The sequence below is a fragment of the Camarhynchus parvulus genome, chromosome 7 (genome assembly GCF_901933205.1).
Source record: "Camarhynchus parvulus chromosome 7, STF_HiC, whole genome shotgun sequence".
Classification (NCBI taxonomy): Eukaryota; Metazoa; Chordata; class Aves; order Passeriformes; family Thraupidae; genus Camarhynchus; species Camarhynchus parvulus.
In genome coordinates, this window is record NC_044577.1 from 28,253,511 (window position 1) to 28,277,890 (window position 24,380).

The 24,380-nt window shown below is 45.8% G+C and overlaps 1 protein-coding gene across 7 annotated transcripts in view; it reads left to right on the forward strand.

The window, feature by feature from the left end:
- The window catches only part of KALRN (kalirin RhoGEF kinase), a 465,987-nt gene extending 442,968 nt beyond the window's left edge, over nucleotides 1–23,019 (forward strand). For 4 of the 7 annotated variants that reach the window (XM_030952836.1, XM_030952840.1, XM_030952837.1 and 1 more), the window contains 9 exons: nucleotides 8,035–8,062; nucleotides 8,521–8,692; nucleotides 10,799–10,920; nucleotides 12,031–12,162; nucleotides 13,876–14,040; nucleotides 14,895–14,973; nucleotides 16,100–16,300; nucleotides 17,184–17,322; nucleotides 19,480–23,019. In XM_030952836.1, coding sequence (XP_030808696.1) covers nucleotides 8,035–8,062; nucleotides 8,521–8,692; nucleotides 10,799–10,920; nucleotides 12,031–12,162; nucleotides 13,876–14,040; nucleotides 14,895–14,973; nucleotides 16,100–16,300; nucleotides 17,184–17,322; nucleotides 19,480–20,025 — 1,584 coding nt within the window. In that variant the 3' untranslated portion in view covers nucleotides 20,026–23,019. The remainder of the gene's footprint in view (nucleotides 1–8,034; nucleotides 8,063–8,520; nucleotides 8,693–10,798; nucleotides 10,921–12,030; nucleotides 12,163–13,875; nucleotides 14,041–14,894; nucleotides 14,974–16,099; nucleotides 16,301–17,183; nucleotides 17,323–19,479) is intronic. The other 3 variants (XM_030952839.1, XM_030952838.1, XM_030952842.1) reach the window with 1 other exon arrangement.
- The last annotated feature ends 1,361 nt before the right edge of the window (nucleotides 23,020–24,380 follow it).

Sequence of the window (24,380 nt, forward strand, 5' to 3'; positions counted from 1 at the left end):
ACTGAAAGAGGTTCCTGCTGAAAAGGCAAGGATATGGTGCAGAGAGCTGGTGATTTTGTGGTGATGACAGGACAGGTCACTGGAGAACAGAGATATCTGTGACCTAGCAGATCTCCCAGATGCTGTCAGTCAGGCTGCACTATAAACATCCTGCAAAAGAAAGCTGATCTTCCTCCTGAAGGGAAAATAAAGAGAGAGAAGTGTATTGAGATGCACCACCTAGGCAGTTAACCTGCTTTTATTTAAGAAAGCTTGCTTTTATTTTAATTATGTTGGGATTAATTGTGTACAAAAGGAAAGCTTTTGACCCAGCTGACATCCTGGAGACTGAATGGTCCTCACCTCTAAAGCTGCATTATTCTCAGGAGTGTGTTTACATTTTCATAGAGTGTGTGTATTTGTTATAAGGCAGTGCCCATTATTACACAGAAGTCTGTGTAATTTTCATTCACCGAAAATGGTCCTGTGGACCAACAGGTGGCTGAAACAAGGGTGATTGTGCAGAGCTGGGTGAAAATCACTTCTTTTGCAGAAGATTTCTGTGTTTTGACTTTGTTCAACAGTAGGAAAAGCAGATGGTTTAGAATTTCCAGTGGGAGGTGTCTGAATCCTTGCCTTGTCAGCATTTCTAGTCTTTCTGATGGTTTGATTTGGGTTTTTTCCATGGTACAGTCTACTGTTCTGAAGTTCAGGAGAAAAAAAGCCTTTCTATTTAAACCAGAAGACACCAATGTGAAGTCTCAGCTGTGGTATCAGTCTGCTATCGGGGGAGTCACTGGGTACCTTCTGTGTGACTGTTTACACTCAGAAAGCCCCATCCTGCATCTCCCAGGTCACTTACTGGAGGTGACAGTGCCACTGCACTGCAGTCCCCAGCAGCCACAGTGTTCCTCATGGCTTGGAAAGCTCAAGTTTGCTTCTGGCAAAACTCTCTGGGGCTGAGCAAATATTTAAAACAGCAAAGAAAGAGAAAATAAGAGAACAATTGTGGGGTGACTTGCTAAGGTCACACTGCCCTGCAAGGAGCAGCACAGCCCTTGCTTTTTGCTGGTTTTAATACATCTGCAGCCAGGATTGAGTGTGGTCATCTTGTTGGTCTGGCTAAGAAATACTGGGGGAAAGGGGTTGCTGGAACCCAGTATAAATGAAATAAAGTCATCTGGAGGGAGCAGAGCAAGGGTAGGCCCATAAAATGCTGGTGAAACCCTAGAAGAGGCCATGAGGAAGCCTGGTCTGCAAAGATCTGAGGTATTCACCTACTGGAAGCTATGACTGCTCTCCCTTTCCCTTCATTATGTGTGTTTTGATTCTCCGTTCCAAACATGTTACAATAAATGGGCTACATTACAGCCTGGGAGGCCAAAGCCTTTGCTCATTAAATGAGAGGCAAAACAAGCTAATTCCAACACCAGAGCCTGATTCAAGGCTTCATTAATCTTCTAGTCCTCGTGTGCTGGGCTTAGATAACTTAGACAGCTGTGCTACCCCTCCAGCCCAACCTGTGTGTGCAATGAACATCTGCATCTCACCTGGTTTGCTTTCCCTGCTCTGTGTGGAATGTGCACTCTGTCATGAGTGCCCAGGGCAGCTGGGGACAACGTGACAGCCCAAGGAGAGGGAACACCTTGTCCTCACAGCTGGCCAGGCTCGTGAGGGGTTTTACAGATGCTGGGAGTGGTGACAGCAGAGCTGTGTCCTGGCCAGCAACACCCAGAGGTGCCTTTCCTGTGTCATTGAGGTGGAGTCATCACTACAGGCAGGTAATAACAGGGCCAGTGACCTGGCTTCTCGTGTGGCACTGTCACCCCTGACATCCCTCCTCTTCCCATCGTGCATGAGAACGTGCACCCAGTGCTAGGACAGAGAGAGCAGTCTCTACATGCAAAGCAGCATATTAACATACTAATTACCTGGAAATGTGGGTGCAATTTATCTCCACCCTACTTCCTGCACAAGTGATCAGTAAGCTGGTCATCATACCCATGAAGTCCCACAGCTACTGTGGCCTTTCAGATCTAGCTTTGGCTATTTATGAAATACCACAGCAGAGTCCATTCAGTAGAATCCAGGTTTCTGGAAGCACTTTGCCTTTGTTTCAAGGGAACACAAAGACAGAAAGTAATGTGGAAAACAGATATTGTGAGAGCAGGAAACAAATTCTGGGTGACTGTTTAAAAGCTAAAATCCCACTACTGGGTTTTTGTTCACACAGGTCTTGGAGTATTTCCTATTCATTGTAGCTTTGACTAGGAATAGCATCTCTTGGTCACCGTTTTTTTCCCTCTTTGTTTATTAATATGTAATGAAAGTGCCTAAAGATGGAAATGAAGTTTGATTTTTTTTCCCCTAGTTTTTTGCTTTGTGCTGTAGTTGCATAAAACAGAAGGCACAGACTCACCCATGAAGTGTGTGAGTGTAGGAGCAGGCACTTTAGGGCCACGTGTAGCCACATGAGGGACAGGAGTAACCTGCACTTAAGGATCATCAGAGACTCTCTTTCCACATGTCTGTCCCTGCACAGGGATAGGCAGCTCCACCTCTGGGAAGATGTATTCCCTTGTGAATCAGTGTCCACACCCAAGTCTGGGGTCCTGCATAATGACACAACTAATTGTCCTACAATTGTCCTGCAATTCTGTGTTGTAACATCTCATGGGGTTGCAGTATTGCTGAAGGGGTCACAAGGCAGCTGTGCAGATGCCATCAGGATACCTCTCTTGTCTAAGGGAATGTCCTTCCAGCGATCAGAAGAGCTAAACCTCGCTAAATCCAGCAGGAGCTCCTCCCAGCTTTGGAGTGGACCTCAGGTGCAGGGTTCTGACATGGCTCCAGACGTTTTGCACAACTCCAGCTGCAGTGTTACAAGTGCTGTTGGTGACACACGTCTGTCACTGAGCTCTGGTGTCTGTTCCAGTGTCTCTGCTGTGCAAAGCAGAGATGAAGCCCAGGCCAAGTCACTGAAGTGCCATCATTAGATTAGTGAGCTGAGCTGTTGCCAAGGTACGTACGTTGGCTTCCTGATCTGTTTTTTTCAGTTGTGACATTTTAGCATGTCAAGAACTACTCAGAGACACCTAGACCAAGATAAGCACTAGGAAACAGGCACTGTGGAAGAAATATTGTGTAGCACCCCCACAGTCCACGTGGTTGAGTAAGTAATGTTTTGGTGGATACAGCACTGGCTCCAAGTCACCACTCAGCTCAGACGAAGAATTCCCAAGTGCTTTATGCCTTCACCCCCTGCCTGAGGTTGTCCACCTCCAGAGTAGATCTAACACTCTCTTGGCAAAATCTTCTTACAAGAAAGCCTTTCCTGGCCTGGTGTGAATGAGTACAGTCCTGGAAATTTCCCTGGCTTTCCCTGGAGTAGCCTCCATGGGTAGCACTGCTGTCCTGCTGCCCTGAGTGGCCAGGGGTTGCTGAGACAGACCAGGAAGGTGGCTCATCAGGTGTGACATAGCCTGAATCAGCAGCACAGACATGGGGGATTAGCTTTTGGAAAAGCAAGAAGTGACCTGCTTCATCTGCAGGAAGGTGTAGGGTGCTACAACGCAGTGCCAGGGACATACCACAGCTTCAGCCATGGAAGCCACCAGCCATTAGGGCCAGGCAGCAAGAACATGAGGCAAGAGGGCTTCTGCTCTGCACAGATGCAGTACAGCACCCCTTGTGCCTCCCCCATTAGTCCCAAAGGCAGCCGAGCCCATCCACACTGGTGCCAGAAGGTATCCTCCATCCCTGACAAAAGGCTGATGTCATGGCATGCTTCATCAGATGCCGTTTTAAATTTTCCCTTTGGTAGCCTCTATCCATCTGTGGTGGAATCCTATCTGCTCATTTTATCAAGAAATTTCTCTAGTTAATTTGTTTATTTTTGGGCAGAGGGGAAGCTGGAGACACTGTGAGCCTGTCGCCCTGAAGGTCTCAAAGTAAAGTTGACCTAGCCAGAGATGGGTGGAATATATTTTCCTAGCTTCTCTCTAATTAATTTCAATTTTTCAGAGAATCATAATTTTTAGTTTTGAGTGAGGTAGCAAGGAACATGCTGCTCACCCTGCTACCAGTATGAGCAAATGTGTCAGTATTGTGTTTTAACTCAGTGACAAAGAGGTGCCATGAAATGGTTTACAAAACGTTCAGCTGCTTGTCTTGGAGTAAACATGCCCTCTGCTGTTTAGGTGAAGCACCGACCTTGTTACAGAGGGCTTGGTTTGCAGACTATTCTTACACTTTGGGGAAAAAGTAACATTCTCATTCTTGGTTTTGATATGTTCCCTTAAAACGGGATTGAAACATGGCACTGGAAAAATCTGGGCATCTGCTGGGCCCTTCTGTGCACTGTTGTGTCTGGGCTGGGTGTAATCCCTCCAAGGAAGTGGGGTAGGCATGGCAAGGACACCCCTGCCCTGGGGAAACAAACCCTGGCCAAGGTGAGAGCCCTGCCAGGCAGCTGAGCTGTGCTTGCAGAGCGTTTTGGGACTGGCCGCTGGCGTGGCAGGATGGCTTCTCCCTCCCCACCAGATAAAGCATGTGTGCACAAGTGAAAGATAACATTGTGCTAAGAATTAGGGCAGTTAAGAGTCACTTGCAAATGGGCTTTGCAGCTACTGAGGCAGATGCCTTTCTGTCCTTATAACATAAGCTTTAACAGACCAGGAAAAATACTGCAAAATACTGAGTTTCTGGAGAGGCACCCATGCTACTTTTCTAAAGCCTGACTGTTAAGTTACACTTAATTGACCTAGATGTGAGTCACTTAGATCCCTGCAGGTCCCCAAAGGCATTCGAGTGTGTGCCTTATGTGCCTGTCTTGGTCTGAGCCCTGAAACAGCGCAGGCTGGAGGAGGGAGAAGCAACATCTATTTCTGGCTTTTTATTGAATAGCTCTGACCTCCCATTCCTTTATCTCAGCCCCCTCCCTCCAGCTGCCTGGCTTTGCCTGGTCAGTGTCAGACCCCACATTACTGAGCAGAGGCCATTTCATGTTCTGCCTTTTGTTACTTTGTGTAGAATTTCCATTTTCAGCTGTCACCGTATGGGAAACAAACTCTGCTGGCCACAGAGGGGAGAAATTTTAACCTGCTCTGGGCCATGCAGCAGGTATTTCATCCAGTAGAAAAAAAAATCTACCTCATCTCAATTAAAATTCTGTTTCAAGGAAAAGGAGCACATCTGTGCTTCTTACGTGCAGTGCAAACTGAGTTTGATCCCCTTGGGGTTTGTGTTTGCATGGTGTGGATTCACACTGAAGATGGAGTGAGAGCTTCTTGTGTTGGGTGCTTCCATCCCCATGAGTTTGTCCCCTCACAGCCACACTGGTGCAGAGCTTTGTGCTGGGATTTCTTCAGGTCGCCCTTGTCAGCATGAGACCCTGGGCCACCTTCCCCTGCTCATGGCCACCGTGGCCACAGGTGCTCAGCTGAGGGCTGGACCGTGAGATCCTCATTCAAACTGCTGCAGAAGGAGTGAGCAGGTGTATCCATGAGGGGATCCAGCCCTGGCAGCAGCAGGAGGCTGTGTGGAGATGCAGCACATGAGCTCCCATTCTCTGAGGCAGTGAGGACATGCTCTGGAGCTCCCCTTCTCCGCCCCAGGGATTACAAACCTATTTGGAAAATGAAGAAATTGTCTCCAAAGGTCTCGCACTTTATCTGGAAGGACTCTGTGGAGGCTGCCACCTCCTGCCATCCAGCCAGAGCCCAGGACCCTGGCCAGCCTGCAGGGAGAGGCAGCAGAACCCCAGGGCCTGGGAGCAGATGTGTGAACCACCGAGCCAGCCCCTGGATGCAGATCTGGCTGTGAACCTTGGCTTTCCCATTTCTGCCCCTCTCACCCCATTATCTGGCATCCTCCTTCAAAGCAGAAGAAATCCCATTCCCTAATAAGGTGCTGTATTAAATCACTTAAATGTTCTCATGCAGACATTTATTTTTGTCTAAGCTTACAGCAGGCTAAAGCTGTGCTGTGGCTGTGGGGGTGTTGTTAGGTACCATTTGATTAATTAACAGATGAAGTTTTCGGAAAGAAAATGTAAATTTTACCCACAGACTCTTCCAATAGTACGTTGCGGAGATAATTTTCTTTCTGCTATTCCCATGGTGAGGCAATGAAAAAAAAAATAGGTTAGGCAATTATTATAAATTATTGTACCTTGGAAGTCACTAGAAATGTAGAATTATTTATTTATAGGGATATCTATTACATTCATCATTGTAGTTGCATCTTCTAATGAATCCTTTAGAGTAATAAAATTAATATAAAGTGTTAACTGTGTTTCTTTCTCCTGATCTCTAATCCTGCAGGGATGGAGATCAGTGAATAATAAGGGAATTTAGTGCATGCTGCAGGGAAGGAAGGGGAGAGCTTTGGAGAAAGGATATTTCAGTTAAGCCAAACATCACAAAAATGAAGATGTATGTGCAAATGAGCCAATGCCTGGGGTTACTCAGCTGAAAAGTAGATGGTGTCTGTGAGTGAAAGTGGCAAGCAATGGTTACCCACAAAACAGCTTTTTCTTCCTTTGCTGTGTTGTGTGAGAGATACAACTTAATCGCAAAGATCCATCTCTCTTTTTTTTTCACCTGCACAGACAGGACAGAGGATGTTTTCCATCCAGTACTCCATTGTGCCACAATTTCTTCCTGTCTGCAGGGTCCAGGGGCTGTGTGTGGGTCCTGGAGCTGCTGCCCACACCCCTGGGCTGGCAGCTCCATGTGCTGTGGCAGTGCCCAGCTCCACCCTTCAGAGGGACTCTGTGCTTTCCATGTTATGCCTGGTTCATTTGGGCTTTCTGGTGGTGCCAGGGGGAAAGCAGACCCTGAGGTCTCAGTGCTGGTACCAGAGCTTTGCCTGGAGCTGCAAAGAAAGGCTCTGAACCCAAAATGAACCTGAATGTGCCCAAATGCCTCCTTGAATGGCACCCTGAGCCATCGACCTTGGAAAGCTTTATATAAAGCCAAAATGTAAATATAAATCTTGAAGATGTATCTACTTTATTTTGAAGGGTTATTGCTTCTGTTTTGTGGCCTGGTTTCTGAGCCTCTGCAAAAACCTCCTATCAGCTTTGGCAGGCCATGAATTAGGTCACTGCTTCATTGGCATCTTCTAAAATAGCTCTGAAATAAATAGCAACAGAAATATTTTAGGCGAGATAAACCACATTGGTGTTTATGGTTGAACATGAAATTACTAGATTGAATTTGAATAACAAGGTCTTGTGAGATTATTAAAACAGTTAATGAGGCTAAAACCTCTATACTATTGTACACCACAATGCAGCTAGGATCAATTCTGTAAGAACTCAGTGGCATTGTCTTTGCTTTTTCCACCTTTGCTTCCAGAGTTAGATTGGCACATAGAGACCACAGGGTAACAGTAGCTTTTCAAGACTTTGCTAACTTGGTCAATTAACTAGTTAGATAAAATAACTCCTAGTTGTCCAAACCTAGTTTCAAGCTGGAAAGTTTCCAGCAGTCCAGTGAAATAGTGAATTTTCACTCATGTTAATAGACCAAGAATTGTTGCAGGACTGATGCTTGACAGTGGGCAATATGAAGTATTTATGGTCTAGTGCTTTACCTTTTTTTTCCTGAAGCTCAGCTCAAATTAAAAGACATTTCCTCAGACCTGGTTAGTGGCCAGAGTGCTGGTGACATGCCCCAGGTGTGTGGTGACTGCAGGTGCTGTGTGACACAGGTCTGGAGGTAGGCACAGGAGGTGCACAAAGCACCTTTGGGAAGAGTTAATGGCTTCATCATTTGTCACACAGACAAAGAGGAGGCATGTCCACCCTCCTCAGCCTTGGTGCTGTGCCTGTTACCTTTGATGCTTTTTCAGGGTTCAGGAAGCCATAGCTGTCATTTACTTTCCCATGTGTGTTACCACTAGAGCTTGCTGGTTGTTAGAAGGTGCCACTTGCAACCACTGCAGCACTTCTGCAGTTCTGATCAGAGTCACCATGGTACCTTGTGAAAACAGATGCCTCTTTTGTCACTGTCTAGGAAATAAATGCTTGTATCTCTTTGTATTTTTCAGATAATCAACCCCAATTTCATCCAAGAAGGTGAGTTGAGGACAGCTGTGCTGCAGTGGTGATTTACTTGGTGCCACAGCATGCTCTGCACCTAGCAGCATTTGCAGCAAAGGCAGCTCTGTGCTGCTCAGTCCCCAGGCAAAGCAGGCTCCCTGCTGGCTGCTGGGCTCAGACAGCCTGGGGCCACAGGCCAGCCTGACCCCCCCCAAACAGTAACATCCCCAAATGTACCCTCTCACAACCTCATCCACCTGCCAGAGCACAGGGCTGGGGGATGGATGCTCCCCTCTACCTCCTTCTCTGAGCTGTAGACAGCTGGCTTTGACTGGAGGGCAGTTTCAAGGACACAATCCCAGGACTCCCAGCTGTTTGGGACCCAGACCCGTAGTTCATCCCATAATGTATTCTCTAGCCTGGTATGACTCTAGACATTCTCACCTGAAGATTAAAAGAGGTTTTGTGTGTGTGTCCCCATGGTTTTTTTACAGTGGCTCCAGAGTTTCTTGTGCCATTAGTGGACATCACCTGCCTGCTTGGGGACACAGTGATGCTGCAGTGCAAAGTCTGTGGGCGACCCAAACCAACTATAACCTGGAAAGGACCAGACCAAAACATTCTTGACAATGACAACAGCACGGCCACTTACACCGTGTCATCCTGGTAAGGTCCTGCCTCTGGATCCCAACATAGCTAGTCCTGGTGGTTGTGTTACCCTCAAATATGGATGGCACCAGCCTGCCTACAAGACTCATCAGGATGCAGTTAATTAAGTGTGGCATGGCATGGCAGCACATCAGTGTGGCAAACACTGGCTGGAAAGGGTCAGGCTTTGGGGCTGGGGTGGCTGTATTTGTTTGCCAAGCTGGTGTAGGGTATATCCACAAAGTGCTGCTGGCAGACGTGAGCTTGCTCCCGTTGACTTCCCGAGCCAGCTGCAAGCCAGAAGCCAGAATGTTTACAAGCCATTAGTTTGGCTAACATTGCCTCTGCTGGGGCTTCTCTGCTTGAGTTTGATGCCTTGATCTCCTGTGGGAGTCAAGCAGTGCAAGCCCTCACCAGCTTGCAATACCCCTGTCACTGGGCATTTTCTCATCTTATTGGCAGTGCTAGGGTTGCAGTTTTCCTGAGCCTTTCCTCAGCTGTTCCTAAAACAGCCCAGATGTGCTCTGGGAAGGCCTCATCTGGCTTGGACAGAAAGATGCTTGTCATAATGTTCCTGGCTTGGCTAGCAGAGAGGAAAACTATCCTTACAACTGGGAAGATTCAGAAAGATCTGGAGTTGAATTCAGGTCAGGTAACAGCCTGCTGCTGGATGCTCATCTGCAGCTTATATAAGAAATTTGGGCCAAACTGCAGTGGAAATCTCCAGGAGGCAATCTTTCATTTCAACTTTTCAGCACTTCTGGCATAGGCTGAAATGAATCCAGGGAGTACAAAGTCACTGAAAGTGAAAAAAAGAACAGTAAGAGAGAAGGGATTTTACATGTTCAATAAAAAAAACCCTTTCATCTGATCAAGAGCTTCCTTCAGAGACCACTGGCTTGTGCAGCTGCCCCAGAGCATCCAAAATTGTCTTTAGCTATTGCCCAGTAGATCTCCCAGTGCCTTATCTTCAGCCTCTGTCTGTGCTTGGGATGGGAGATATTTCCATACAGGGTTCTGGTTTTCATCACAGTCCTCTTCCTGTTGGCTCCCCGTGTGCTATCAGCACTTGCATTGTCTTGTTACTCAAATAATCTTTCCAGTGAAGACACTGCCTGCCAAGCAGAGGCCCAGCAGATCAGTGGCTCTTGCAAATCTTGCTGGCACGAGTGTGTGGGTTTCAGGGAGAGGGGATATTTCTGTCCTGTTTTAAACCAGCACTGTCAGACCAGCAGAAGCTGCAGAGTCCAGACAGTTATCCCAGCAACCATGTCCTTCTGCAGTACCCGACAGACTAAGCATTCAAGAGCTAGCCTAGTTTTGCCATCAAGGGAACTTATTGTTGGCTCTAAGCTGGGTCTCCAGTTACACAAGCAAAATCCTTCCATTCAGGCCAGCTCCCTCAAATTGCATATTGGAGACTGAAGTGTGCAAACAGCAGTGACTGTGAACAGACCTGCTATAAATTCATGAGACTGCACAGAGCTGTTTATTTTCTCAGATTGGCCCAAAGACTGAGCATGTCTCACAAAGTCAGTGCTGTGCTCTTTATCCCTGGCTGCTATGAGATGTTCAGTCTTCCAACTGAGACCCTGGCAGCAGCGTCAGATCAATGGCACATGTTCCAGGGGTCTGAAGCTCCCTGGAAATGTCACCCTGTGCTGTGTGACTGCTTCCTGCATCTGTGGGAAGCCCAGTTTGTCTGGTGTGTGTTGGACTTCACTGCAGAGGCACAGCAGCCTACCATCTCCCATGATAATAAAGATCTTCATGAGTAAATCTTTCCAGATATATCAAGTCTAAGCATCCAGCTCTGGACAGGCACAGGCAATGTTTAACTCCTGGACTGCTTGCTGCTTGAGTGATCCTTCACATCTCTTCCTAGACCACAAGAGACATGAGGATTTGCCTGGCAGGCAATTTGGACCAAAAGGTTTCATTAACAGCCAGACCCTGACATATGAAGGGGTTGTACTTGGACATCAAATTGCTGGAGGATGCTCCTTCAAATGAGTTAACGGGACTTGTGTGGATGTCTGTTTGCAGTGAGGCAGAACAGGAACTGTATAAAAGCCATTAGCAAGTGAAGCAGTGTTTTATAACTTGGGCTTCCTGCATCCACAGTGACTCAGGAGAGCTCACCTTGAAGATCTGCAACCTGATGCCTCAGGACAGTGGCATCTACACCTGTGTGGCCACCAATGAACACGGAACTGCATCAACCTCTGCAACCATCAAAGTCCAAGGTAGCACATCTGACCCTAACACATGGGATTTTTCCTCTGTGTGGTCCCTTGGGGGCTGGCAGCACACAGGAGCAGCCTATGCAGAGGCAGCCAGATGTGGAGCTGTGCCAGGTGAATTGAGATGTTAAAGTTGTACCACCATTCCTCAGCCACAACTCCCACTGATGGCTGAAGGCTTTGCATACTCCTTGTGCCTGATTAAGTCATCTGACCATAAACATCACATTTGGGAAATGAAAATACACTGGCACAGGTTCAGCTCCTGCATCCTGCTCCTAGTGCTGCTTCCCAGGAGCTCAGTAAGGTCAGCCAGGGGAAGCTCAGCTCCCTTGGGCAGCTGAGTCCCTGGGGGAACGATGCCCCAACTGACTGCAGGAAGCTCTGGGTTTCAGAATCTGCCTGGAGTGGGAGGAACTGGGATCCAGTGACACTGATGTTCTGCCTCCCCTTCTCTTTAGAGGACAAAGGAGGTGAGAGTAAGATTTAGCCTGGGTGAAACTGTTCTTCAGGGATTCAACTTGGAGACACGTCTCCAAGCCTGAATTCTCAGCACTGTAATTAGTGACCCATCTAATTGGAATGAATATGAAATGATGAGTTGATGCTCATTGCCTCCAGCTCTGAGAAGGGATTTATTAGCACTAGAGATGAGGTGCCAGCTGTGTTGAAGGGGATGGTCCAGAGATGAATGTCTAACTGGAGATTACAGATGCAGCAATGTCACAAGCATTTAAAAGATGACTTATTTGGTCTCACAAACCACCCTGGAGATCCAATTTCCCCAATTTATCCAAACAAGTCAGTGGCTGCACTAACTACTCCTGTGCTGAAGGGAGCCCTAAGCAAAGCACAGAAGGATTACTGGTCATTTTTCAATCTGGTCCCAAGCACACACAGCACCCTACACACAGAAGAATTCTGAATGCCTTGCTTATGTCATCTTTGGGCATTCAATGGTAGCTGACTCCTCACCTGCTGCTTAGTAAAGCACCTCTACAAGGTGCAGCTGTCCTCTAGTGACCTGCTGTACCGGATACACCTGATCTTCAGAATAAAGCACTAGTACTTAGTGATGTGATGCTGGATTTGGTGTTGTTTCCTCTTCCCAAGGTGTGCCAGCTGCCCCAAACCGCCCCATTGCTCAGGAGAGGAGCTGCACCTCTGTGATCCTGCGCTGGCTACCCCCTACCAGTACAGGCAATTGCACCATTTCAGGCTACACTGTGGAGTACAGAGAAGAAGGTAAGTGGTGTGAGCTGTGCTTGCTGGCTGTGAGACTGAGAACAAGGTAAGCTTCCTTTATGACACAACAGGTCCCAAAAGCATTCTTGTCACCACTGGTGTGCCACTAATTGTAGCTTACAGATCTCAACGTCTAAGGCAGAAAGAAGCCCTTCTATCATCAAGTCCAGCCTCTCATATATTACAGACCTTTCTGTTTCCTCTGGTCCCTTACAACAAGTAAAGTGTGCTAAGCTAAAACATATCCATCACTAAGGCATCTTTTTATCATTTTCATTTTACCACCATCCTTTCTGGTGGGTGCTTCCCAGAAATGCAAAACCAAATCAGTCTCGTTATTTTTTTGATCTGGATAAAGTTGCAGATTCCTGCATACTTTTCAAGCTCAGCTCTGAAATCCATTTTTTCTTAAATCCAACCATCCATTTCCCCTGAAGAATTAGCTAGATATTAAATGCACTGTTTTCCCAATATGCACAGGCATATGCTCTTGAAAAGGGCATTTGATGTGATTCACATCCCTTTTTACATTCCTTCTGCAAAGGTGTGAGGGTCCCTGGCAGTAAACCTTGCCTTAGGCATATGGCCTCTGTTTTTCCCCCTTTATCCTTCAAAAAATCCCACCCCATTTTAGTTAAGCGTGCAAACCTAATCACTCCATCATATTAATGCCTTCTCCTAGTGAATATTTTATCTTGACCCTCACTGTGCCATCAGTGACTGGCATTTTTGTAAAAGAAGTTCCTTTATTAAGAACAACCACCAAAATAAAAATTTAAAAAAACCCACCCAGCAGTGTTTTCAGTATTCCTCCCACTTCAAAGGTAAAACTGACTCTTGTAAAACCAGCCATGACCTTATGAAACCTGGAAATCAGAATCTGTCCACAGGACATACAAAATAATTGGGTCATATTAAATTACATAGGGGTAAATTGCCCTGAACTTAATAAATAAGATAAAATTTTATGTATTCTTGAAGAAATCTCCATCTGTGACAGGGCTCTGTGTTCCAGGGGTTCTTTTCTATTCTCTGGTCCTGTACAGATGAGTAAGTACTGGTCCTTGGGTTGTCACAGGTCAGGCAGTGGCTGGGTTTGACAGGAGCAGAAACACATGACAGAGTCACACATTTCTTTGCTGCAGTTCTGCTCACCTGCAAGCTGCCTGTGTTAAGTGTCAGAAAACTGGTCCTCCTCCTGCAGCTGCAGCTTTCACTATAGCCACCACATCTTCATCTGCAAAAGCATTTGGATTGCACTGACGTCCTGTCTCAGTTTTATCTCCCTTGCCCATGGTTTTGGGGTTTTTTGCAGTATTTCTGCAACTGTTTCTTTCATAACAGAGCTGTCATCAAACCAGTCCTCCCCTTCTGTCTTATCACACTGCCCTGAGACATCACTTGTAGCTCACAGCCACAGCTACAGTGCTGGAGAGATCAGCTTGTCCCTGGGCTGAGCTTTTTCCATCATTACCCTGAGTCAACTGACGGGCACTTCCTTCTTTTCTCATTTAGCCAGATGAGAAGGTGGCTGCAGCACAAAATAGCTCCTTGTGATCCATTTCTGGTTTAACAGTCTGCTGTAACACTCTTAAAAACCCTGTAGATTTTACCCTCCCAGGGTACTGCCTAAGCTGGGCAGAGAAAGCCTCAGCCCTGAGCTCACACAGTGAGTGCTTCCCTCAGCTCCCCTTCTCTCCCTGTGTCCAACAGGCTCGCAGGTCTGGCAGCAGTCAGTAGCCTCAACTCTGGACACGTACCTGGTCATTGAGGACCTGTCCCCAGGCTGCCAGTACCAGTTCCGAGTGAGTGCCAGCAACCCCTGGGGGATCAGCTTGCCCAGCGAGCCCTCCGAGTTCGTGCGGCTCCCGGAGTACGGTGAGTGCGGCCGCAGGGGGGGCTGAGGCACACGGGAACACGCCTGTGCTCTGCGGGGTTTGTTTGGATGGGTCCTGATCAAAGCAGGGATCCTGGACCACCTAGGGATGTAAGAAAAAGTCTGAGAGGTGCTCAGAGCTAGCTGCTGGCCCCAGAAAGGATTTTCACGTCTTCACCTCCAGGCTCAGAGCCTGCCTCTGCCACAGAGGCTATTGCAGATTCCAAGCAGGTTCCTGCTTTTTATCCCAAACTATTTCTTGTCTTTATCTCTGCCCAGTGGGCTCCATGTCCTGGCTGGTGTTTGTCCTGCCTTTGCAGTAATGTTAGCAACAGCTGCAGCTTCTGGTGGGCAGCCCAGCTGGGGGCTGCAATTCCACTTGCTAAATATCCCCCCTTGAGCAGTACAGCTGGAATGGGAATGCTGTGATGGAGGCAATGCCCAACACAGTGCTGCAGGAATTTGGGGCACAGCTCACTCTCAAGTGCTGTGAGCAGAGCCCACTTTTCCCCATGTTTTAGCAGCCCTGGTGTGCAGCTTGGTCTGTGACTGGCTTGGACAGCTGGTGCTGGAAGAAGAGCTCACACAGCATAGCTCTACCCCCTGTCTCTGTGGCCCTTTTCAGCCCAAAACTGCAAGGGGCAGTTTTGTGCCCCCTTTATCTATACCTTCCCCTGGGGAGCTCTGGCATTTAGTGGTCCAGCACACTGGAGCTGTGTCTGAGCAGTAGGAAACTGGACTCCTAGTGATGTTTCCCATCTTAATAATAAAGTCTCACATAGTTTTCAAATATGCTGTTTATAGTCCACAGCAAAACTGTCTTTATACCTTCTTGAATGTCTTTGTTCTCTCAAAGACTCTGCTGCCGATGGTGCCACTATTTCATGGAAGGAAAACTTTGACCTTGCCTATGCAGAGCTGCATGAGATTGGGAGGTAATACTAACCCTGCTTATCACTGCAATAAAACACTCAAACAATGGCTTGAAGCTTTTTCCTTGGTGAGGAGTTTAGGTTACTTTTGTAGTTAGCTTGAAAACTGCTGCTCTTGTCAAAGTGCATTGCATATCAGATACTGATGAAAATGCTGAATAAATTATGTTTTTCAAGATAAGTTCTGATTTGAGAATTGCAGATTGGCAAATTTGTGAGCAATTAGGCAGCCAACTCTCTGGCAGTTGATATCTTCTCTGTCATCTCTGATTTGAGATGGTGATTTACTGGTTCTGGATAAGCTTAACCCCAAAGACTGAGTTTTCCAAAATACTTGGGCATGTGACTGACTTATCTTTGCTGATTGGGAGGGTGAGTTGAACACAGCCTAAATAGGAGTTGCACATGTTGTCAGCCCTTTGTGCTCTCCACAGATAACACATATGGGGCATGCAAATAATTCAGGTTAATGCAATTATTTCTTCAGCTCAGATGTCAGAGACAATTCTGGGACTGAAAGGCCAGGAGTCCCTCTGGTTCTGTAGAAAACTGGGATGTATTACTAAAAGCTCAAGTTCAGCACATGGTTTCACTGGGTAGTTTTACTTTCAGGAATGGTACTATGGTCTGTAGGAGTTTCCTAAATGCTTTCCTGATAGCTTTTTTCTTAATTTCTTACTGTGTGTCTGAAAAGAGACAAAATGGTAGGTCAGTGATTATTTAACATGGGTTTTCTTTTAGTTGTTTGAGAAGGTTTGGTCTCTTTAATAAAACAGCTGGAGAAGGGAGACCCACAGCTAAAATAAAAGGAGATAGAACCTGTAAAAGTGGCAGCAAATTGAACCCAGGGGAGGTTGTTAGAGGATATCAGTGTGGCTGCACAAAGCAAAGTGACACCGTTTGCTCTCAGTGTTTGCTAATCCCCAAAGAATCTCTACACCCAGGGTACGAGATAGAGGGCCTTTGTTGGAAAAGGTTATGAACAACTTGTTAAATCTGATGCCTTGTGAAATATTAATGTGATGAATCAAAAAAAACCACTTCGAAAATCACAGTGTTATTGTGCTAAAAACTAGGCATGATTTATTCATGAAGCCACCTCATTATTTTGTTTTCTTTATAATTTCAGGGGTCGATTCTCCATAGTTAAGAAATGTGTCCACAAAGCCACCCGGAAAGATGTTGCTGTAAAATTCATTAGCAAAAAAATGAAAAAGAAAGAGCAGGCAGCACATGAGGCAGCTCTGTTACAACACTTACAGCATCCTCAGTACATCACTATCCACGATACCTACGAGTCTCCTACTTCTTACATCTTAGTTTTGGAACTGTAAGTACACAGAGCTTGGATTTAAGATTTGGGTAGGAATCCTATTAAAGCCAAGCATAAAGATCATCCTGAGTTCAGCAGGAACAAGATTTTATGGATTAAGATGTCAAATGAAATAGGCATTTTCTGCAGAGTTTGCACTGCCTTTTCTTTACAGGAAGTAAGATTAAGAGGGACAAATAAAACTGCTGTCTACTTGGGTGAAGCTTGGGTAATTTGTGCCACTGAAAAGCATCAGATCTACTTGGGCTGTTTTGTCCACATTTTACATTTGAGTAAAATGTTTCAGCTAGATCAAAGCCTTTATCATTCTACTGCTTTTTGGTGAAAAGACCTGTGTAGCAGCCATGCTTGTCCCATAAGAAAAACAGCAACCAAACTCCAAAGTGCTTTGCTATGGTATATCCAACAAAGTATATTTGGGCTATTTCATTGTTTGTTTGTACAGATAAATAAACTAGGTGGAAAACTTTTATTGGGTTAGTTTTCGCACAGAAAATATTACCAGCTGAAAATGTCAATGATTTTTCTCTGCAATTATGTAACCAGCTCTATAAATAAATATATGGATCCAAATAATTAAGAGGTTCTGTTTCCAAAGGGATTGTCTCTGTCTATTGAATCCATCCTTAAGCAAATGAGTTTACTTTAAGAGTGTTGCTAAATTTGTCAAGGACTAGAGATAACAATTGAGGATTAATCATTCCACCACTTCCATGGCCTGCAGTATCTTGAGATATCATTAAATAATCGTCAGATCTTGCATTTTATTTTCCTCCCTTTTTTAGGTCACAAAGTTTCTGTTGCAATTTTGTTTTCAGACATTAACTGCTCCTAGAGGTGCCATGTGATGTTTCATGCACAGGGTTTGCTTTGTTTGCAGGATGGATGACGGCCGTCTCTTAGATTATCTGATGAACCACGATGAACTTATGGAGGAGAAGGTGGCCTTCTATATAAGAGACACAATGGAAGCCTTGCAGTACCTCCACAACTGCAGAGTGGCTCACTTGGACATAAAGGTAGGAACAAATGAGAATGATGCTGTTCTTCTGTGCCCTGGAACAGAGAGTTCCCAGCTGTACAGACAGGGAGGAGGTGCAGCCTGTATCCCACGGAGATGATCACTAAATGGACAAGCTGCTGATCAGAGAAAGGAGTTACTGACCTGCAGCACCAGGTCTCTGCCTTCAGACAAGAAATGCACTTTTTCCCTTGATTCTCTGGTTTGTCCCCAAGAACTTTCTGGACTTAATTAATGATGGGGAAGGAGGATGTCAGAGAGAGAAGAGTAAGATATCACTAGCACCTGTCTGAAGGGAAACTCTGAACAATTCTATGGTTTGGGCTCACACTCAGCCACCAACCTTCCAGGGCAGAGCTGGCTTGTGCCAGGCTGGCAGGGGCAAAGGAAAAGGAAAGCAGCACACTACCTTGTGCTGGACAGCCTGAGAGGAGAAGTGGGTGGGAAATACACCCAGGGAAGGGTTCAGAGGAAGAACAAAGGACAAGTTGCACTGTGGAGAAGAAATTGGGGTATTCTCTAACGTCACACTCAGACTAGTACAGCTTGTACCTGCTTTTGTGAGCACACATGGCAGGAGGCACTGTACTATCCTGGATTTGGCATTGTACTCCTGTCCTCCCAAGCATCCCAGTTACCTTGGATGACAGAGAATTAGCCACTGAAATTGTGATCAAGTGTTTCAAGATTTGTGATCTGCAACATTGATTCTGGTTGCCAGGGATAACAGATAATCTATAACACTTTGTAGACTTAAATGACAATTAAAAATAGGGAATGAGGGACGAATTTAACTTTCTTATATAGTGGACAATCCAGCTTCAGGGAGATTTATTCTCATCTCTCTAAGCCCCAGGCATGTCAGATGAAATGATACTTTCATTCTTCTGCTGTGTCTTCCCCTACAAAAAAATTCCGTTTATACAGGACCTTATATGAGAATTAGACACAAAAGGCTAAATCATCTTGGTCTCTTTCTATGCAATTGTTTGTATTTTTTACTCTATTTATATGACCTGTCAAAAAGTAGGTATTACTGAGGTAACAAACTGCAATGAATTCTCTGTTTGATCATAAACAAAGAAACAAGGTGGAAAGCTAATTGTCTGTGACCCCTCTGAAGTTCCCCTGAATGAGGGATGCTAAATAAAGCACCTTCTGTTGCTAAGTGGGAAGCAGGAGATGCACTGGTAGTGACAGCAGACCTGTCCATGGACTGTGTTGTCCCAGGATCCTGCTCAAGGATGTGTTGGTTTTGTCAATAGAGACTGCACAAGAGAAGAGCAAGTGGAGAGACTGGAACAGCCATGTACATTGCTTTATATATATCTATATATATATATGTGTGTGTGTGTGTGTGTATATGTATGCCATGAGGCAGCAGTAAAATATGCATGAGGATAAGGGAGAGAAAAAAAACATCTAGAAGGGTGCAAGAAGTAAATTCAGAAATCATCTCAGAGCCAACAAAGGAAGGATATCCATGGTAAGTCCCCAGGAGAGTGTGTATAGGCAATGCTCAGGATCTCTCACTGAGAGAGAGACCTTAAATACTGAGAGCTGCTAAAACAGAGAGAAATCCAACTGGGATTAAATGTAATTTCACTCTGTCTTAGAAAGCATGACTGTGTCCTGGTGTATGTAGGGGAACTCCATGTCAATTGACAGCAACAGTAATGGCACACACCAGTCCCTCCCAGGGTAGTGGGTGCAAAATTGAACATTTACTTCCATGAGAAACATTTCTGCTGCAAGTTATGCACACTTACTTAGCCAGCTGTCATCTGAACAAATGGAATCTAAATAAACTGATCAGATATATGTGTCTTATTAAAATTTAAAAATCCATCAGTGCTCTTAATCTGTGGGGATTCGTTTGGGAATATAAACTGTAAGTATTTGGGACAAAGTGCAAAATCCCAGTGTGTTGCCCTACTGCAAAAGAGGATCTTGTCATTGCAACTGCAGCACTGATCTGAATTTAGAGCAAACAGCAGCTGTGTGGTTCCTTATCATTCACTCTCCTGATCTCTCTCTTGCACATGTGATTGATTACATGCAAGTTTTAATTAGCTATTAAGCCTACATGAATCCTACACATTTTATTTGCCAAAATATAGTTACGATTATGTTTATTTCATTGTCTTATCAACAGCCAGAAAATCTGCTCATCGATTTGAGAATCCCAGTGCCTCGTGTCAAGATCATTGATTTGGAAGATGCAGTCCAGATCACAGGTCATTACCATGTCCACCACCTCCTTGGAAACCCAGAGTTTGCAGCCCCTGAAGTTATCCAAGGCCTTCCTGTCTCCCTGAGCACGGATATCTGGAGCATTGGGGTCCTCACCTATGTCATGTTAAGTGGTGTCTCTCCATTCCTGGATGAAAGCAAAGAGGAGACTTGTATCAATGTGTGTAGAGTGGATTTCAGCTTCCCACATGAGTACTTCTCCGATGTGAGCCACGCTGCCAGGGATTTCATCAACGTTATCCTCCAGGAAGACTTCAGGAGAAGGCCAACAGCAGCCACTTGTTTACAGCATCCGTGGCTGCAGCCGCACAACGGCAGCTATTCCAAGATCCCCCTGGACACCTCCCGCTTGGCGTCCTTCATTGAGCGCCGCAGGCACCAGTACGACGTGCACCCGGTGCCCAGCGTCAAGAGCTTCCTGCTGAGCAGGATGAGCCCGGGCACGTAGTGCTTCCATCCATGGCATCCTACGCTGCTGCTCCTGAGCCTGCGCCGGGAGCGCCGCTGGGAGCGCGCGGATCCGTCTGTACATATCCCGTGTTTGGCATTTGCATTTCACCAGCTGCAGGGTGGGAATCACTGCAGACGTGGCAATGGGACCAAGGCCAAGGCGGTGACAGCAGCGGGGACACGCTCCATCTCTCGGGGCACATGAGGGACACATCCACTGCCAAAAAAGGACTGCAGGAAGCAAACACCAACTGGGAATGAGAGCCAAAATTGCAGTTGCCTTAATCTTTGTGAGGCAGCCTTATAAGAAATCCTCTTGATCTTGCTGAACTGAATTCAAAATGTACAAAAGACTAGAAGTAGGATAGTGGGGGTAGTGAGACCAGGCTGACCTTAGCACGTACTGCAGAACTGGACCGGTCAGTTTTTGCTGAAATCATTGCAAGCCTGCTCCAGGTTATCAGTCAGATTTCTCATGCCCCATCTGCCCAGGTCTGCCATGATTTCAGTGGGGACTTTGCCTGCATAGGACATGCAAGATCAGGCTCCAGTCACTGCTGGATCAGCTCCCATGGTGGCATGGCTTAGGAACACTCGTGTTGCGTGGTAGTGCTCAGACCAAAATCCTCCATGCAGCCCCTCCTTGGGCTTCCTGCTGTGTTAAGTCAACATGCAGCACCTTTCAGAGCTATGATTAAGGCAATGAATTCACTGGAGCATACAGCTGGTTCTGATTAAGCACAATGGGACTATGGCGGGTTTTTTAAAAGCATTTTATACACATTGTACAGAAATCTTTTGCGAAACCTGTGCATTGAGAAAAGGCAGAGTCCAATTTTTGCAGTATCTGTAAACTAGATGATGATGGTGATGAAGACAATTTTTTCTATCACAGGTTTTCAGTATACATATATTGTATCATAGATATAAATATATATAAATATAAAGGATCCTGTTCCATTTCTAGCTTCAGAATTGCTTGGCCCAAAGTCCATCTAAGCCTTTCAGAGTGCAGTAGGAGTGGTGAGTTCATTCTTGTGCTTACAGCTTGAAAATCGTTTTCAGTGTTTAAAGCATGTCATTTGTTTCATTTCCAAACTTGTAAATATCTCTCAGCCACCATTAGCACCTCATAACCAAAGCATTCATGAGGGTATTTTTATGTCCAAAGCCTAATTTGTAATAAAAAAATAATATTCACAATTAAAACATTTCTCTCTTGCAAGCCAAGTTGCAACATCATCATATTGATGTTACAGTGACGGAGCCAGCCTTAAGTATAACCAACATAGGGAGTCTGCAATGACAAATCAGCAGTTTGTAGGTTGGCCAAATCTTCCTTTCCAGAAATGGGACTGGAAGGGGAAACCATCTGGGGCTTCCCCATCCTACTGCCACACCACAAAGCTCTACAGCCTTGTGGGGTTACAATCAAAGAGATTTTTTTCCCCTGGCATGTGGGGACTTTGTCTCGGTGCTGAGTACCATTTGTGTGTCTGTAATGGGAAATGGCAGTTGTTACCAAAGGTTTTCCTAAGGAAAAGGGCTTGATCTGACCATCTGTGCTCATACAGACTCTCTGGTAAGGGAGAGAGTCAGATCTCATTTACCATCTGAGTAACTGCACTGTGAGACTGCAGGAGCAAGCCAGTGGGGGGTGGAGATACCCTGCAAGTACTGTTAAATTCTCAGGGCCCTGATAGCCCTTTTTTGATCCACCTCCAAGCTCCCTTTCACAGCAGGGAGGAGACCTGGCCCTTCTCTTTGTGCTTGCTCTATCACTACACCAGAGTGGTCAGTATTTTGTTAGTGGAGAAGAGGCACAGCAAAAACCCTCAGTGCTCGACGCTGAGTGTGTGCAACCAAGAACAGCCCTTGAGATGGGGAAGCCACGGGCAGAAGGGTGAGCCCAGGTACCTCAGCAGAGTCAGCAGCAGTTCTGTGAGAGATCTAAGACAGGGAGGGAGTGTGGAAAGGTTTGAAAGAGACAAGTGTTCACAGAAGGTTAAGCTTTTCGAATATCATCCAGAACCTATCTCAGTTCCTCTCTAGAGCAGCTGAGTTTCTAAGCAATCCAGCAGCACCTCTTAGATAAAGACCAGACTCTCATCCTGAGCAGCAGTGCAAAGTATGCAATTTCTTAGCAACTGAATACAGACAGCAGTCAAGGCGGGTCTCTAATTACCACCAGCCTCAGGTACTTTCTCACTACAGGACTGCCTGTAATTCTTCCTATTTGTCAAAGCTGGCTCTTTGTGCTATGATTGTGCTGCCCTTAAAAAAATGTTTGTGGAATTGTGGTCTGTAAAACCCACAGCTTTTATTAGGCCCGTGGGTACAGTTTGAACCACAGGCTTTCTGCTTGGCATTAATACAAACAAATTCTCATGTACCACATGAAATTTGGAGTTATTTAGCATTTTGTTTTCCTACATCCTGCATTCATATATCAAACTACAACAGCAGAGACCCTTTGAATGCACAGGGGGAAAAAGCTGGACTGTTTAAGGTAATATTTAAGCCTCTCATTGCTATCAAATAACAGAAAAGAAAACCCAAAAGGCTGAAAAAGAGATGATATATGATTAGGTATTGGTGCTTAAATTCAAAAAAGACTCCATGTTGAGAGAGCTGAAGGTGCTGAATTCTGAAGATGTTGAATGTTCTGGAGTTACTTTCTTTTGTGGTTTTGCTTTTTCCATATTCATGTTAGAAAATCCCTTCCTGGACACCATTCTTCTTACAGCCCATTCAGGAATACTTGAACCAGTTAAAACTTCCATAAAACATTTGTGATTACCAACCATTCTTGCTTTTGCCTGAATAATACCAATTTTGCCATTGCAATATTGCCATTTGATAAATGCAGAGGAAGTATCCTGACTTTGCTCTTTCAAAGTCTTTTTCAGCCAACCTGTGGTGCCTCTGCAGATACAACAGGTCCTGTAACTCTGTTGAAAACTATAACTCCATTGTAAAGAGATCACAGAAGCTGAGTAAGTAGGCCTGGAGTGCCCCTGCTGAGTGAGAAGCACCACAGCCAACCCCCTGTGTAGCATTCTCCAATGACTGGGGTTTTTTTTGGTGCATGAAATATTGTCTGTAACAGACAATTTCTCAGCGAAGCTCCCCAGGGAATACCTGACCCCAAGGGGAAGATTTCCACCTGCAGCTGTGTATCACTCAGGGTGTTCCCAAAATGGCTTGAAGGTGTGGTGGTAGCTGTACCCTTTAGCTTCTCCAGCAGCTTCCAACCATCCAGGATGACCAGCAGGAATCCTGACAGCAGTGCACCACAGGCTCTGTGTGGCACTGTGCACACAGCCACTGCCATCAGACATCTCCACAGTGCTCTTACCCTGCTCTGACATCAAAGTGTGGCTCACAGTGTCCCCAGGTGCTGGGTGACAGGAGAGCAGCAGCAAAGCTGCTGGTGACACAGAGTCCAGAGGACGCAGTGACATGGGGGGCTCCTTATTTAAGATGGCTTCATTTAATGAATGGGCAATGAGAATGTAACTCGCCTCTCTCTCTGCTCCACTTGGAGCAGCCAGGCCAGGGCAGGAATTCTGCTGGCCAGTGTAAACTGCCAGCCCCCATCAGGTGTGGCTGCCCTGTGGGAGGCCCCACACACCCCCAGGCTGCCAAGCCCCCTGTGCATGGCACTGTTGGGGTGACACACAGCCAGCCCAGGGCCAGAGACTTCAGTATTTTAAAGCAATCCAGGCTTTAAAATTGATAATATGTCTCTCTCTTCTCAGTGATGCCAGCAAGTTTCATTTAGTCTTACTTCCTTTTCTTTTTAAAAGACTATGGATTGGGTTTTTTTCAGCAACATGTATCTTTTTACTTCTAAGTTAATGCTGAGACAAAGTCTGTGCCCTCAACTGCCCCTGAGGCTGTGGCTTCAGTGGAGTTCATTGGCATTTCTGACAATGCCATTAGGCCTGTGCTACAAATACTGTGCATGAAGGCTGAATGCAGAACCACACATTATAACCTGACTACATATAACCCTATTTTAATGCCCTTGCCATGAGGGGACTGTGTCAAGTAACCTAGGATAATATAAATTTCAGAGACAGATGTAAAGGCTTCTCTGTGCACATAAAGGTCTAGCAGAAAATTTTACATGCACAGGGGCTTGCCACCTTTCTTTGTTCTTGTTCCTTTCACAGCAGAGGTGGATTCTCCTCTAACACAGGGCTTGGGTTTATTTTTGAGCTCATTCACTCATGTCCCATCAGAAAATGGTGCTTTCCCAAGGAAACAAAGTCAAATCCCATTTTACTAGGCTGACTGCACACTGCCATCAAGTGATGTACTCTCGTTCTGGGATCTGTATAGTGCTGA